Source organism: Cynocephalus volans, chromosome 4 (assembly GCF_027409185.1).
Source record: "Cynocephalus volans isolate mCynVol1 chromosome 4, mCynVol1.pri, whole genome shotgun sequence".
In the NCBI taxonomy this organism is placed as follows: domain Eukaryota; kingdom Metazoa; phylum Chordata; class Mammalia; order Dermoptera; family Cynocephalidae; genus Cynocephalus; species Cynocephalus volans.
In genome coordinates this window covers 153,821,151-153,839,012 of record NC_084463.1, presented here as the reverse complement: position 1 = coordinate 153,839,012, position 17,862 = coordinate 153,821,151, and the positions used below count along the sequence as shown (strand labels likewise).

At 37.5% G+C, this 17,862-nt stretch overlaps 1 protein-coding gene across 2 annotated transcripts; it reads left to right on the top strand.

The window, feature by feature from the left end:
* The first annotated feature begins 558 nt into the window (after positions 1-558).
* On the top strand, positions 559-15,872 carry LOC134376891 (glycine N-phenylacetyltransferase-like). 2 transcript variants are annotated; one of them, XM_063095467.1, is made up of 6 exons: positions 559-636; positions 5,302-5,409; positions 12,591-12,717; positions 13,580-13,737; positions 14,587-14,610; positions 15,480-15,872. In XM_063095467.1, the coding sequence occupies exons 1-6, from the start codon at positions 559-561 to the stop codon at positions 15,870-15,872; spliced, it is 888 nt and encodes a 295-aa protein (XP_062951537.1). The 2 variants fall into 2 exon arrangements, with proteins under 2 accessions (XP_062951537.1, XP_062951536.1); XM_063095466.1 differs by lacking the exon at positions 14,587-14,610 and having other exon boundaries at positions 13,580-13,751; positions 15,470-15,872.
* The last annotated feature ends 1,990 nt before the right edge of the window (positions 15,873-17,862 follow it).

Here is a 17,862-nt window from a genome sequence, read left to right as displayed (position 1 = left end):
TGGCAATGATTGTGGTACCTGTCCCATAGAGTAGCTGAGACAATTAAATAAATCAAATCCATGTACTGATTTATTTATTTGTCTCAGCCACTGTATAGGACAGGTACCACAGTCATTGCCATTTACAGATGAGGAAACCAAGGCACTAAGGAGTTCAATAACTTACCCAATGTCATACAGCTTCTAAGTGGCAGGGTCAGTCTTGTCATCAATGGAAACTTAGCCTTACAGGATTTTCATGCATTTTAGAAAATAGATTTATTGATCATAGTGCATCCTTAATTATTGGAATTCTGAGTGGTATAAAAATGAAAGCAGAAATTTCAGAAATATTTTTAAAAGTTTAAAAATGATATTAAAAGTAATTTCAGGAAGGGACCTGTACACTATTCACTGGTATTATTCTTTCTTGAACTTAGTGAGAAGTTTAGTGAAACGGGCATCAATGAAACAGCTGGCAGCCAGGCCATTAACTAGAACTGCATACTATGTCTATATGTCTTCCAGCTCTTCCTTGGTGTTTCTCGATCCTCTCTTCAGGCGTAGGTACCTGCCAAGATGTTCTACTTGCAGAGTCCACAGTTGCTGCAGATGCTACAGAAATCCTTGAGGAAGAGCCTCCCAGAGTCATTAAAGGTGAGGCTGGAAAATTCTCAGGCAAAAAAAAAAAAAAATAGGATTAGCAACTGCTCATAAAAGAGATGGAACAGAGAAGAAACATGTCCTGAGCACCTATTCTGTGCCAAGCACTCACTTGTTGCATCTCATGTTGTGCACACCACCTTGATGCAGGGCAGGTGTGTTATACCCATGTAACTGATGAGGAAAGGGAGGCTCAGTTGTACGACTTGACCAAGATCACACCAATAGTGAGTGGCAATGCTATCCAGTCAGTCTTTTGTTGGGTGATGACTGAAAAACATCCCCTTCAACCTTTCTAAGAATTGGGGTATATAACACTGGAAGTTTTCCTAGAGTTGCAAAGTTGACTAAAACTAACACAATAATGTTTAATTGGTCATTCCTGAGTAATTATATGCCTAAGAGGAGGTTAACTATGTGGTCCTTCTTTGAAAGTATTAATACATCAATTCCTGTTTTGTCAAACATCAAAGTTACAGGTAGATAGAGGGAATAGTTCGTGTTTGAATGCAGAGTGGGATGACTTTGGTTAACAATAACATATTGTATATTACAAAACAGCAAGAAGAGAGGATTTTGGAAGTTCTGCCAATTACAAATAAAACTTCACACTGTACACCATGAATATGTACAATTAGTGTGTCAATTCAAAATAAATGAATTTTTAAAAAACTTGAAAAAGAAGAGCAAATTAACCCCAAAGCAACCAGAAGAAAAAGAGTAGAAATCAATAAATGTGAGTGGAAAAAGAAAACAATACCAAAATCAATGGATCCAAAATCTGCTTTTTTAAAATGTAAATAATGTTGATAAACCTCTAAACAAACTCACCAAGAAATAAAGACAGAAGGCACACATTACCAGTATCAGATATAAAATAGAAGACATTGCTATGAACTCAGTAGACATTGTAAGCATAATGAATGCACACTATTATCAACACCGTACTCATGAATTTTACAATTTATTCTGTGAAAAGCACAAATTACCAAAGGTCACTGATGAAGAATGTACAACATAATTTGTCCTATATTTATTACAGAAGTAATTTTGTAATTTAGAACTTTCCAACAAAGAAAACTCCATGCCCAGATGACTTCATTGGCTATTTCTATTATACATGTAAAGAGGGAGTAATATCAATTCTACACTCTTTAACAGCAGAGCAGAGGAGGACATACTTTCCAGATCATTTTATGAGGCCAGAATTACCCTGATACCAAAAATAGAAATAGTTATTATAAAAAGCTATTGGACAATATCCATCATGAACATAGATGTAAAATCCTCAGGGAAATGCATTCAAGTCAAATCCAGCAATGCATAGAAAGAACAAAACGTCATAACCAAGAAAGATTCATCTTGAGCATTTAAGGCTGGTTTAATGTGAAAAAAATCAATGCTAAAATACTGAGTTGATCATTGCATATTGTATACCAATAGCGATAGTCAACACTGTACCCCATAAATATGCATAAGCAATTATGTTTCAATAAAAAAAATCCATCTAATTCACCACATAACAACCTAAGAAGAAATACCATTTGATCATTTCTTAGTAAGTGCAGAAAAACTGTTTGACAAAATTTAATAGTCCTTATAAACATAAAACTCTCACTAAACTAGAAGTAGAAGGAAATTTCTTCAACCTGATAAAAAGTAAGAGAAAAAAATCTACTTCTAATATATTAAAGAGTGAAAGACTGAGTATTCCCCTTAAGATTGGTAACAAGTCAACAATATCCACTCTCACCATCCCTGTTCAATGTAGTACCGGATGCTCTAAGTAGTACAAAAAGCAAGAAAAATAAATAAAAGGAACATATGTTGGAAAGAAAGAAATAAAATAATGTCTCTTCACTAATGGCATAATTGTCTAATGATGAAAATGCTATGGAGCATACAAAAAATCTTCTAGATATAATAAGTAAGTTTAGCAAGGTCACAGGATTCAAGGCCAGTATTCAAAATATCAAATCGATTATATTTATAAATACTAGCAATAGACGATTGGATTTAACAATTAAAAATTAGTATCATTTACAATAGCACCAAAAAACCTCTTAGGTATAAAGCCCTATTAGCTTACATTTTCTTTTGTTGATGAATCACATGTCTGGACTACTCAGGACAACATGAGGATCAGGGATTTAGTGCAGCTTTTACACTGACCATGCTGGTGGGAGATCTGGCAGGATGGCGTAATATTTTACCTTTTGCTACCTTTTCCTGGTGCTCTGACAACTTGTATAAGGACTGTTTATAGAGTAAGCCACAGGAGCTTAGTATAACCCCATGTCACTCATCCTTCTGACTAAGATAGGGTAGGTGCAGCTGTCAAGGGGGCAGAGTCTGGAGTCAGACTGCTTTCACACAACAAATTCACTGATTTCTGGGTAACACTGCAATAATTAAACAACTCTGAAACTCAGCATTCTCATATGTAAAATGAGTAAAACCAGAAAATCAATATTTTTCCACATTATTTTTTAAAAATTTTTTAAAGTAAATTCATTTATTTATTTTAATTGCACATTTTTAAGGGGAACGGTTTCTTGTTTCAGTACATGCATATATTGTACAGTGACCCAATCAGAATAGTTAGCCTATCCATCACCTAAACATTTACCACTTCTTTGTGGTTATAAAATTCAATATCCTCTTTTCTAGCTGACATGAAATATACAGTACAAAATTATTAGCTGTAGTCATCCTAGAGCACCAAAACTTACTCTTCCTATCTAAGTGGAACCTTGTACCCTTTGGCCAATGCTGCTGCTCCTTCCCAGCCTCTGCATATATTTATGGGATACACTGTGATATTTGGGTACATGTGTACAAAATGCAACAACCACATCCTGGTACTTAGCATATTTATTCACTGAAACATTCATCATTTCTTTGTGTTTGAAACATTCAAAACCCTCTCTGTTAGCTATTTGAAATCAAACAATAAATTGTCATTAACTGTCGTCTCCCTAAAATGCCACAAATCATTAGAACTTATTCTTTTTATCTAGCTGCAAATTTGTATCCATTGGCCCCCTTCTCCTCATCCTCCCTGCCCCCTATTTTTGGTAGACATTTCCATTTAATACTCACGAAAGTCCCAGGTAAGAGAAAGATTTGTGCATTGTGGCCTGAAGGAAAGCCCATTTATATTTCCGAAGAGTGGACACCAAATAGGTTTATCTCACACGTCAACTCTAATTCATTCTGTTTGTAGCAGCTGCCTAGATCATCATGTTCTTAAGGGCTGGCCGGTTTGCTCAGCTGGTTAGAGTGTGGTGTTGTAATGCCAAGGTCAAGGGTTAGAATCCCACTACCAGCCTGCTGCATACAAAAAAACAAAAGCCATGTTCTGCATTAGTGATGCTACTGTGGGCATTGAAAAGATGACTGATTCCACTTATTTTTTTTTCCTACTCTACATGAATATCACTGGTCCCAAATTCCAATGTTTAAAAAAAGTAACCTCTTTATTTTTCCTAAAACTGTATTTAAATTCTATATTCAGCCCCACTGATAACAGAACATTTATTAATTGCATATAAACGCAGTAAAGTCAAAGTTTGCTTCCTCCTCTTTCTCCTTATAGTGTGACATTGAAACATTTCAAGGAAAGGGTAAAAAAAGCACAGGGCGACCTGTGGACTTTGGTCACTGAAACATTCACCACGCCATTGGCTCTTGGTCTTTGGCATCTTTCTACACTTCTGCTGAGGCATCATGGTCCCAGCTGCACTTAGGTCCCAAGGACCACCCTGCTGTTACTGTTGTATGTCCCCTCCTCACAGCCACAAGGCCCCTTCCACTTTGGAATCTCTCTTTCTCAGCTTCTGCAGTGCTCCTCTTGAGGGCACTGATATTTGATCAGATGCTTGTACAAAAGGGCAAACAGATTGGCCAATGTGTGATATTCCTGGACTGTGGTCACCAAAGCTCATGCTTTTAACACTTTACTCTGTCTCTACTTATTAAAAAGTCAGAAGCTTATTTGACCTTTCCAGAGACTAATTTGGATATATAAGTAAGAGGAAAAAAAAATCTTTAAATGGCAGTTGACCTTTGGCCCAGAAATTCTTCTGCTAAAATATGTGATGATAGGCATATTTGCAAAGTTTTATGCCAAATGTTTCCTGAAGAAATAGCTGAAACATCAGAGGAAATGGAAATGACCAGTAATAGGAGTTAGAAAATGAAATTAGAGTTCTCAATATAATGGATATTATGTAGTCATTAAACATGAATATGTAGATTAATATTTATTGACATGGAAATATACCCATAGTATGGTGTGTGTGAGAAAAATAGATGTTAAGCTATTATATATTAGGTAATTTCACTGTTTATGAAAATTATGTGCACATGTAAATAAATGGAAGAAAATGGGACAATATAGCACTAAATTATACAATTTGAGTGGATAATTTTTAATCAATTAATTCATTTATCTAGATATTTAACTGTATTTATATAATATTTCATGGTTTGCCTCAATATCTGTCTCCACATGGGATAACGATAGAACCTGAAGACTGTTTGCTCTAGATGCCCTATCAGTTATGTACCTTAATTTCATAAAAATACTCCTGAACACAGGGCACTTCACCATCCCTTTGTAATGTGCTGACCCTCCCACTTTGTTGAATGTAATAGGTTTATGGGACCGTCTTCCACATGAACCAGGGAAACCCGTTCAAGCTAAAGGCCCTGGTGGACAAGTGGCCTGATTTTAATACAGTGGTTGTCCGCCCTCAGGAGCAGGTAAGGTGCCAGATGTGAAATGAATATGCTTCTGTGTTCATATTATTATGAGCCTACCATTTGCCTGTCAATATGGTAAATCCTAGAGATACAGAATGAATTAGAGCAATGGTCAACAAAACCCTGTCTTCAAGAAGCTCACAACTGGGAGGAAAACACAGATAATCAGAAAAATTCTAACATATTGTGTAAATGTGCAAGAACATACAAAAACAGTTATGTTCATCTCTTAAGAAATTGTTTTTCAGAACTGAGGCCAACAAAGGTGGAAAAGGGTAGGAGGAGAGGGAATTAGTGAGAAATCGGTAAAGGGCCACCAAAAAAAAAAAATGATTGGAATGTTTAAGATTGAATATACAAATTATTGGTGATTTGAACACCACAAATTGCACACAGGTATTGATATTCAATGCTGTTCCCCATAGATATGTACAGTCAATTAGGTTGCCATTAAAAAAATTGTTCTTGTTTAAAGAACATTTATGTTCTTGTTTTAAGAATATGCTTTAAGATACAGAAGTAGCACTGGCAAAGAGATGATTAAAACTAGAAATATCAGGGGTTTAGGAAATGATAAAAAAGACTTCCTGGCAGACAGTTTATCAAAATTGAGTTTTGAAGCTAAATAACTTTCACAGGATGACAAGATCAGGGGATACATTCTAAGCAGAGAAAATAACACCTAAAAATATGTGAACTTAAATATGAAGAATGCTAGGGTAATATAAAGAAAAAATTACAATGTTTTCATTTGTGAACATACTTTCAGTACCAGACTTTCTAAAAGCACTTAAACAAAGTGGTTAATACATTTCAAATATGAGTATGTTTTAAGCACATTAAAAAATATAAAGTAAAAATCCATGCATGCAAAAATACAAAGGTTAAACATATAGTATCACTTTGACATAAATTATTACCAAATAAAATGTAAGTATACAGTGTTTCAGCAGAAAAGAAGGATGATAATTACTATCATGAACACATATGAAATAATATGTTAGAGATAAATACGTAGTCAAATCCAGAATATTCTATTACTGTAACAGTGGTGTGTAAATCATATGTATTTCTGGTATGAAGGTTAAAAAGTTAAATTTCTAAAAAATAACTTAAGCTACAATAAGTTGCTAATTAATATACAATTTAAAAAGAAATAAATTGTGACCTTAGCAACATAAATTGTTAGGTGAAGTGTAAAAATCCAGAGTTTTTGTAAGCAACAAAATTTAGGTTGTTATCACCTTAAAACGGCCTGATATGACAATAATATGTTTTATGTAAGCCTCATGTTAACCTCATGAGATTACATGAAAGTACAGCAGGTGACATACAAACCATAAAGAGAAAGCAATCAAAGCTAAGCATTACAGAAAATTGTCAAATCACAATAGACAATAAGAGAGAAAGAAAGGAAGAAAGAATCTACAAAATATTTCTCTCTGTGTGCCTGGCTTCTTCACTTATCATAATTTTCTCCAAGCTCATCTGCATGTCCTTACTCATTATAAGTGGGAGAAGGAAGGAAGGGACGGAGGGAGGGAGGGAGAGAGGGACGGAGGGAGGGAAGAGAAAGAAAGAGAGAGAGAGAGAGAGAGAGAGAAGAAAGAAAGAAAGGAAGGAAGGAAGGAAGGAAGGAAGGAAGGAAGGAAGGAAGGAAGGAAGGAAGGAAGGAAGGAAGGAAGGAAGGAAAGAAAGAAAGAAAGAAAGAAAGAAAGAAAGAAAGAAAGAAAGAAAGAAAGAAAGAAAGAAAGAAAGAAAGAAAGGAACTATCATAACAACACATTGGACTCTCAGAAGGAGAGAACAAAACTGTGGTTTCTAGAGCCAGGAAAGGGGCAGAGGGAGGGGAGATATCAAGAAATGAGATAACAGACACAAAACAGCTAGCTAAGAAAAATAAGCTGGATTGATGTACTGTTGAGCTTGGCACCTATAACTAACAATAATTTACTGCATGTTATCAAATGACTAGAAGAGAGGAGATCAAATGTCCTCAACACAAAGAAATGATTTCATTTTGCAATGATGAATGCACTAATTATCCTGACTTGATCATCGCACATTATACACAGGTATTGATACTCAACTCTATACCCCACAAACATGTATAATCAGTTATGGTTCAATAAAAAAATCTACAAAATAACCAGAAAACAAATAGCAAAGTGGCAGCAGTATGTTCTTACCTATAAATCATAATGTTGAATGTAAACAAATTAACTCACCCAATCTAAAGACATAAAATGGCTAATTGATGATTCAAAAACAAAACACAACTATATGTTGCTTACAAAAGATCCACTTTAGCTTAAGGACACACATAGGCTGAAACTGAAGGGATGGGAAAAGATATTTCATGCAAATGATTACCAAAAGAGAACATAGATAGCTATACTTACATCTGCTAAAATAGACTTCAAGTCAAAAACTGTCACAAGAGACAAAGAAGCTCATTAGGTAATAATAAAGGGGTCAATTCAAGAGGACATAACAATTGTAAATATATATGCACCCAACTTTAGTTCACCAAAATATATAAAGCAAATATTAATGAACATGAAGGGAGAAACAGCTAACAATACAGTAATAATAGGGGACTTCAATATGTCACTTTTAACAATGAATAAATCAGCCAGCAAAAAGTTAACAAGGAAATACTAAACTTGAATTGCACTTTAAACCAAATATACCTAAGGGACATATACAGAACTTTCCATCCAACAGTGACATGGTACACATTTTTCTATGGCACACATAGAACATTCTCAAGGATAGATTATACGTTAGTCAACAAAATAACTAAACAAATTCAAGAATATTGAAATTATATCTATGATTTTTTCATACCACAGTAGTATGAAACTAGAAATCAATAACAGGAGTAATCTCAGAAATTCAAAAATATGAGGAAATTATTATTACTATTATTTTAATTGTAATATAGTTGATTGTACATATCTGCGGGGTACAGAGTTGAATATCAACACTGTATGCAATATGTGATGCTCAAATCAGGATAATTATTATATTCAAAAATATATGATGTAATTGTTTTTCATGGCCACTTACAAATTCATCTTTTACCCCTCATCCCCATTTCCCACTTCTGGTAATCTCAGTTTTGTTCTCTCATTTTGGAAGTTCAATGTATTATTGTGATTATTGTATCTCTCTTTCCTTTTTAAAAATTTTATATGTTTATTTTTTAGCTCCCAATTGTGAGTGAGGACATGTAGGATTTCTCTTTCTATGCCTGGCTTATTTAATTTAACATAATTTTCTCTAAGTTTATCCATGTTGTTGTGAATGGCAACATTTCAATCTTTTTTATGGCAAAATGGTATTCTATTGTCTATATATACCACATTTTCCTTATACAGTCATCTGACAATGGACATTTAAATTGCTTCCAACTCTTAGCAATTGCAAATAGAGCTGCAATAAACATGAGGGCACAGGTATCTCTTCAACATGATGATTTCCATTCCTATCGTTATATATCCAGCAGTGGAATTTCTGGATTGTATGGCAGTTCTATCTGTAGTTGTTTGAGGAATCTCCATTCCATTTTCCATAATTGCTGCACCAATTTACAGCCCCACCAACAGTGTAGGAAGATTCCCCTTTCTCCATGTTCTTGCCAGCATCTGGTTTTCTCCATGTTTTTAATAATAGCCAGTCTAATAGGGGTGAGATGACACTGTAGTGTGGTTCTGTTTTACATTTCCCTGATGTTGAACATTTTTTCATGTGTCTTTTCATCAGTTGTATAGCTTCCTTTGAGAAATGCCTATACAGCTCCTTTGCCCATTTTTTTAATTGGGTTATGTGTTTTTTTACTGTGTATTGTTTGAATTCCCTGTATATTCTGGATATTAATCCTTTGTTGGATGAATAGTTTGCAAATTATTTTCTACCACTCTTCAGGCTGTCTTTTTGCTGTGTTGTTTCTTTTGCTGTGCAGAAGCTTTTTAGTATGACATAATCCCATTTGTCTATTTTTCCTTTTGCTACCTGTGCTTTGGGGTCATATTCATAAAATCTTTGCCCAGTCCTATGTCCTGAATTGTTTCCCCTATGTTTTCTTTTGGGAATTTTATAGTTTCAGGTCTTATATTTGAGTTTTTAATCCATTTTGAGTTGAATTTGGTATGGTGAGAGTTATGGGTCTGGTTTTATTCTTCTACATACGGATATCCTGTTTCCTCAGCACCATTTATTGAAGAGGCAGTCTTTTCCCCAATGTATGTTCCTGGTGCCTGTGTCAAAGATCAGTCACCTATACATTGTGGGTTGATTTTGGGGCTTTTTTATTCTGTTCCATTGGTCCAAGTGTCTGTTTTTATGCCAGTACTATGCTGTTTCAGTTCTAATGCTTTGTGGTATAGTTTAAAGTTGGTAGTGTTATGCCTCCAGCTTTTATTTATTTATTTGTTTGTTTGTTTGTTTGTTTGTTTATTTATTTGGCTCAGGTTTGCTTTGGCTATTTGGGGTCTTTTATTGTTCTATATGAATGTTAGGATCGTTGTGTTTGGTTTTTTTTTTTTTTTTTTTCTATTTCTGTGAGGAATGTCATTGATATTTTGGTAGGGACTGCATTGAATCTGTAGATCACTTTGGGAGGAATTGGCATTTTCACAATGTTAATTCTTCCAATCCAACATACTCCTGAACAATGTTTAAGTCAAAAAAATCAATAGGAAAATTAAAAATTATCTCAAAACAAATTACATTGAAAGCACAACATACCAAATCTATGAGATGCATCAAAAGCAGGTTTAAGGGAATGTTTATAGAAATGAATGCCTACATTAAAAAAAAAGTTCCAAATAAATTGGCCAACATTATGACTCAAGAAAACAGAAAAAATAGAACAAACTAAACCCAAAGTTAGCAGAAAATAGATCTGAACATAAAGAAGTAGAGAACATAGAAGCCATAGAAAGAATTAATACAACTAAGAGGTTTTTTAAAATAAACAAAATTGACAAACATTATCTAGTCTAAGTAAAAAAGAAAGAGAAGCAACTTAATAAATTAAATCAAAAATGAAAGTGAAGACATTACAACAGACATCTCAGAAATAAAAACGATCATAAAAGACTACTATGAACAGTTATATAAATTCCTTAAAAAATACAACCTATCAATCTTGAATCAGGAAGCAATACAAAGCTGAACAGAACAATAATAAACACAGAGGTTGAAGAAGTAAACAAAAACCTGTCAACAAAGAAATCCCAGGAAAACGTGGCTTCATGGATCAATTTTACCAAAGATTCAAAGAATTACCACCAACAAATCTTAAACTGTTCTAAAAAACAGAACTAGAATTAATACTTGCAACCACATTTTATAAGGCCAGAATCACTTCAATACCTAAGCCACACAAAGACATCACAAGAAAACTACAGAAACTACAGGGTAATTTTTTTAAATAAACCTCAATGCAAAAAATTTAAATAAAATATAAGCAAACTGAATTCAATACACCAAAAAAGATTATACATCATGAACAAGTGAGATTTATTCCTGGCCTGTAAGACATAGTTAACATATGCAAATCAATCAATGTGATACAGAATGAAAGAGAAAAAAAACACATGATCATCTCAATTGACAAAGAAAAAGCATTTGACAACGTTCAACATCTTTGCTTGATACAAACTTTCAGCAGTTTAGGCATAGAAGGAAGTTTCCTCAACATAATGAAGGTCAATTATAAAAAACCCACAGCTAACATTGTAACCAAATGCGAAAAGCTGAAAGCTTTTTCACTAAAATCTAGTACAAGGCAAGGATGTCCACGCTCTCCACTTATTTTCAACTTAGTACTGGAAGCACTAGCAAGAGAAAACCAACAAGAAAAGTAAAAAATAAAAAGAATCCAAATTGGAAGGAAAAAGTAAAAATTATCTCTATTTGTAGATGATATGATCCTATATGAGGGCACATCTCTTTCCATTTTTGCGTGTGTCATCTTTAATTTCTTTAATCAGTGTTTTCATTATAGGGATCTCTCATCTCTTTGGTTAAAAATATTCCTAGGTATTTTAATTTGGGGGTAGCTACTGCAAATGGGGCTACTCTCTTAAATTATTTTCCAGCTAGTTCATTCTTGGTGTATAGAAATGCTACTGATTTTTGTATGTTGGTTTTTTATCAAGCAACTTTACTGAATTTGTTTATCAATACAAAGATTTTTATGGTGGAGTCTTTAGGTTTTTCTCTATATAATATGACGTTGTCTGCGAACAGGGATGATTTGCCTTTTTCTTACTCAATTTAGATTAGCTTTATTTCTTTCTGTTGCCTAATGGCTCTAGCTAGAACTTCCAGTACTATGTTAAATAAGACTGGCGAGAGTGGATACCCTTATCTTTTTCCTGTTCTTACAGGAAAAACTCTCAATTTTTCCCTGTTCAGTATGATGTGAGTTGTGGTTTTGTCATATACAGCCTTTATTGTGTTGTTATTTTCCTTCTATACCTAATTTTTTGAGGTTTTGGTTTTTTATCATGAATTGATGTTGAATTTTGTCAAATGTTTTTTCTGCACCTATAGAGGTGACTGCATGGTTTTTGTCCTTCGTTTTGTTGATGTGGTATATCACATTTATTGATTTTTTGTATATTGAACCAACCTTACATCCCTGGAATAAATCTTAATTGATCATGGTGTATAATCTTTTTGATGTCCTGTTGAATTATATTAGCTAGTATTCAGTTGAGAATTTTGCATCAATCAAAGTTATTAGCCTGTAGCTTTCTTTTTTTGTTGTGTTCTTGTCAGATGTTGGTGTCAGGGTGATACTGGCCTCATAGAATGAGTTTAGAAGGATACTCTGTGCTTTGATTTTTTGGAATATTTTGAGAATAATTGGTATTATTTATTCTTTAAAAGTGTTTTAGAACTCCGGAGTAAAACTATCCTGGGTTTTTCTTTGTTGGAAGAATACTGATTACTGCTTCAATCTCATTGCTAATTATTGGTCTACTAAGGTTTTCTATATCTTCTTGGTTCTGCCTTGCTAGTATGTATGTGTAGAAATTTATCTATTTTCTTTAGGTTTTTTAATTTGTTGGTGTACAGTTTTTCTTAATCATCTGTAATGATTCCTTTTGTAATCATTGTAATGATTATAATGTCTCCTTTTTCCATGTTACCCAATCAAACAGGAGATGACAGATGACTTTGATCACTACATCAATACTTACCAAGTCTATTCTAAAGATCCCAAGAACTGTGAAGAATTCCTTGGCATGTCAGACATCATCAACTGGAAACAACATTTGCAGATCCAAAGTAAGGGGTCTGGGATGTGTGCTAGCTTCTGGGATCACCTGTGTCTACATATATAAGGTCACTTTTCATCTGTAGCACATTCCCCTGCAACCTTTACTTTCTTCTAACAAATCCCAGACTCAGCTTGACATTCATTCCTTGTATCAGCTGCCACCCCCTCTTCAGTTGAGTAGAATTCAAATACTGAAAACTAGGGCTCACATAGGAAACTGTGAGTAATATAACTCGTTGTCAGCTGAAAATTTATTATTTATTTTACAGAAATATTCAGGAACCCTAGCAAAATTGGATATGAGAGCAGAGCTTCCCCTTTGGCTTTTCATTTCTGGAATAAATATGACAGCTTATTGTTCCATAGAGTGACTCCCAGGTCACCAAGGACAATTGCTGTGGTTATGAGCATGCCCTTTAGGGTCACACTTCCTAGGGTGGCATCCTTGTTCTGCCTGTTACTTGTTTAGTGTTCTTAAGCAAGAGACTTATCTATTACTCAGTTTTCTCATGAATAAAAATGAGCATAATAAAAAAAAGCTAAAACATAAAGTCAATGTAAGGATTAAATGAGGTGTTAGACTAACGCGGGCATGAAGTTTTTGCACAATCAAGGTTAACTGCTATTTTTAAAATACCAATTCTCCTTTTACTTCACAGTGATACAGTCAGGATTTCTAGCATTATCTCTGTTTTGTGAAAGAGAAAACATGCTCAGGGAGTGACTTGGCCATGGTCACCCAGTTAGTGGCAACACCATAAGTAAGGTTGTCAAGGTTGTCTGACTCTAAATCCTGTGTACTTCTACTGGGAAAATTCTTGTAGCTTCTGAATGGTAAGTAACTTCTCTACTTACTTTACTATACTCTAGGTTCACAGTGCAGCCTGGATGAGGTGATACAAAGTGTTGCAGCTGCTAAATTGGTCAAAGTCAAGAGAACACAATGCATTCTTTATATGATGCCTAAGACAGCAAAGAATCTGGTCCCTTTCCTGCTGGAGACAGAGAATGTGTGTTCTGAATCTGGTGTCCCCAAGACCATGTGAGTTTGATAAAAGATGCTCTGCATGACTCACATCCTTCACAACTAAAGTAGGCTCCCAACTTCTCTCCCTACGTTCACTCTTGCCTTCCGACAATGCATTTCCAGGGCAGTCTTTTTAGTATGTAATGCGGATGATGCCATTCACCTGCTTAAAAGCCTTTGGTGTTTCTCAGCTCACCTTGAATAAAATCCAAACTCCTTTATGGGCCGTGAAGGCCCTAGAAGGCCTGCAGCCATCACCTCTTGGACTTTGTCTTGTCCCTCTTGCTCACTCTCACCAGCAGCTCTGATCTTCTTTCTGCTACTTGGTTCTCAGACACTCACACATGCCTTTGGGCCATTGCGTTTGGTCCTCATCTGCCTAATGTCCTTCTTTCTCATCTTTGCATGTTTTCCTTCTTTGCCATTTATACTGTCAACTCTCATTTCCTTTTACAGTTCTTTTCAGAGCACCCTACCCAAAACTACCCCCTCCCATAATTCTTCATTATAAAACCCAATTTTTATTATTTTATTTTACTCATTATTTGAAATCAGATTATCTGCATTCATCTAATTGATTGTTGTTTAAAGCCTCCCCACAATGCATAAAACCCCAAAAGAACAGGGATTTTCTCTATATTTTTTCACTGATAAATCCTCAACAGCCAGAACAGTACCTAGAATATAGTAGGTGCTTAATAAGTACATTAGGTGCTTTTAATAAACTTACATTACAGAGTAAAAGTTTTCCAAAAATGAAAATTTAAATAAATTATATGTTTTTCCCTCATTTGTTTTTAATCTGATACTAAGTAGAATTGAAAGATGATGGCAGAGATTTGATCTGAAGAGGCTCAGTCCTATGGACTTCTGTGTGACATACATCTGGAAGAGCTTTATTCATTACCACCTAAAATTTACCCCCACATCCACAGCCTCATTGGACCCTCTTGCCCACCCTGTCGGATATACAGGGTAGGAGACATTATCCCTATTCTCCTGAAAGAAAGAAGGCTCCCATGATGAAGTGGATTGATCACTGCATGGATGTTTAAGGGCATAACTGGGGCTCGAGTCTGGATCTTCTAGTTCCACCTCCTGGGCTCTTTCCAGGATGCCTGCAGAAGCTCATTTACACCATGGCAGGAGTCTTCAGAGTTCAGTATTCCATAAGAGGTGTCACGTCCACTCCACATGGCTGCCCTCCTCTGGACTTCACTTTCCCAGTTGTTCAACACGATGGCCAAGGACCCTCTGACACCAAGATTCTAAGAGTTCACAATTCTAAGCTCTGCCTTTACTGCATGCTAGAATATGGTTTGAGGAACTCATTTATTTTCTGTTCACACATTTTTCTCATGTATAAAATGTGGATGATATCAACTGCCCGATCTTACATGGAGCAATGTTGAGAAGAACAATACTACATTTTTATGGAGCTTTTATCGTTTATATAGCACTGTCCTAGGTACTTGTCTTGCAATAGCTCTTACATGTTTTTTACATAGGTGCTATTAATATACCCATTTAACATGAGAAAAAATGGAGTCAGACAGACATTGTTACCTGCCAAAAATCACACATGTACTCAGATTGTGGACCCAGGTAGTCTAGCTAAAGAGCCTATGCCCTTAGTGTGCACCTATTTGCCTCTCAAAACAATTGGGGGAAAAATATAAATACTTCACAGTATGTGTGATATTATGCCTGTTCTTTCTCCTTCTTCTCAACAGTAACCTACAGATGTTTAAACGCTCATCCCTTGATGTCACCCATGCTGCCTTGGTGAATAAGTACTGGCATTTTGGTGGCAATGAGAGGAGCCAGAGGTTCATTGAGCGCTGTATCCAGAATTTCCCCTCCTGCTGTCTGCTGGGGCCCGATGGGTCCCCTGCGTCCTGGAGCCTAATAGACCAGACTGGAGAGATGCGGATGGGATGCACAGTGCCTAAGTACCGGGCTCAGGGTCTCATCTCCTACATTGCCTCTGCCCACACCCAGATTATGGACAAACTCGGCTTTCCCGTATATAACCATACAGACAAAGCCAACAAAATCGTACAGAAAATAAGTGACACAATGAATCACGTTCGCCTGCCTTGTGACTGGAACCAGTGGAACTGTGTGCCTCTGTGAAGCTGGCCCTGAACACAGGACAATGTTGGGTCGGCTGGACATGTGACTAGAGGAGTGGATGGTAGACTGGGAGAAAGAATAAATGATAATAAACATTAAAGAAGTGGTCATTGTTTGGACTCTGGGAAAGCAGTGTGAATGATCAACAGGAGTGTCATAATCCCAGTGCTCAAATCACCCTTTGGGTCCAGATGACCTGGCATGGCCAGAACTCTCCATAGTGGTCCCTGTCCTTGTTCAATTTCCTACACTTCTGAATCAAAGTGACACTTTTTATTCAGCTGCATGCTGGAAAAAAATAAACGTAATTCTCCTGAAACACCTATCTCACAGGTGAATTGTTGCCAATGGGCAGATCTTGCTTTTTCCCAGATGTTGTATTATCTCATGAATAGTATAATTCTTCCGTCTCTTTTTCTATGACCTATGTATTTAATGGCCAATGTGTGTCGTTAAACAATAATGGAATTAAAATTTAGAAAACTGAAAGTATCTGAAAATTCTTCAAATTTCTGGAAATTATACAAACATATTTCTAAATAAACCATGTTTTGCCTGCCCAGGGACACTGGATAAGGATTTGGGACTAGATCCACCCTCCCAAAATGAGGCATGTGGGGACATTGCATCAGGGCCTGCCCAGGGGCCCAAGGCATGGAGAAGGGGACCAAACCTCCCCCCCACAACCAGGCACAACTCGCCAGCACCTCAGGTCCCAACTGGGGACCCAGGGAATGTAGAATGGGACCAGACCACCTTCCCACAACCAGGCACCCCACGCCAGTGTTTCTGGCCTGCCCTGGGACCTGGGGTATGGAGCCAGGGACCAGACCCACCTCCCACAACTAGGCACCCCATGGAAGCACCTTGGGGCCTTCCCTGGACCTGGGGCATGGAGAGGGGGACCAGACCCCCTCCCACAACCAGGCACCCTGTGCCAGCACCAGGGACCCAGGATAAGGAGTTGGGACTGGACCCATTCTCCCACAACAAAGCATGCCAGGACAGTGCATCAGGGCCCGCCCAGCGGCCCGAGGCATGGAGATGGGGACCAAAACTCTCTCCCACAACTAGGCACACCTCGCCAGTGCCTTGGGTCTGCTCTGGACCTGGGGCATCGAGAAGGGGACCAGACCCCCTTCCCACAACCAGGCACCCTGTGCCAGCACCTTGGGGCCTGTCCTGGGACCCAGAGCATGGAGAAGGGCACCAGACCCCCTCTTTCCACCAGGTACACTGTGCCAGCTCCTCAGGGCCCACTCAATAGCCTGAGGCATGGAGAAGGGAACTGAACCTCCCTCCCACAACCAGGCACACCTCTCCAGCACCTCGGGTCCTGCCTGGGGACCTGGGGAATGGAGAAGGGGACTGGACACCCCTTCCACAACCAGGCACCCCATGCCAGTGACTCAGGGCCCACCTGGAGACCTGGGGTATGGATCGGGGGATAGGACCCCCCCTCCCACAGCCTTGGGGCCTACTGTGGACCTAAGACATGGAGAAGGGGACCAAAACCCCCTCCCACAATCAGGCACACTGTGCCAGTGCCTCACGGTGTGCCTAGGGACCCAGGGTAAGGAGCTGGGGACTGGACCCCCCTCCCACAACCAGGCACACTGTGTCAGCACCTCGGGACCCACTTGGGGACCTGGGGCATGGAACCAGGGATCGGACACTCTCCACAACCAGGCACACTGACAGCACCATGGAGCAGGCCAAAAACATCTCCTCCATATGGATGGTCTACCACAGCCACCATGATAACCATGGCTACCGTGAAGGCGGCTAGATGCTACAACCACCACGCAGATGGTCCACCAGCCACTGGAGTGAGTTGACACAAGGAGAGTCACCAGCAGAGATAAAGAAAGGAGGATGTCTATCTCCACACAGCCCATTTCATAGTGACGGAAGAGACGTCTGCTCTATGATAGTGTTGGAGGACCTGATCATGCCTCTCAGCATTGGACAGATCATTTAGGCAACAAAT

Excerpts from the sequence above, each read along its gene's own strand:
- LOC134376891 (XM_063095467.1), top strand. The coding sequence starts at position 559 with ATGTTCTACTTGCAGAGTCCACAGTTGCTGCAGATGCTACAGAAATCC. Across the intron at positions 12,718-13,579 it reads ACAACATTTGCAGATCCAAA|GTTCACAGTGCAGCCTGGAT; the intron begins GTAAGGGGTCTG and ends ACTATACTCTAG. Across the intron at positions 14,611-15,479 it reads TCAGTCCTATGGACTTCTGT|ATGTTTAAACGCTCATCCCT; the intron begins GTGACATACATC and ends AGTAACCTACAG.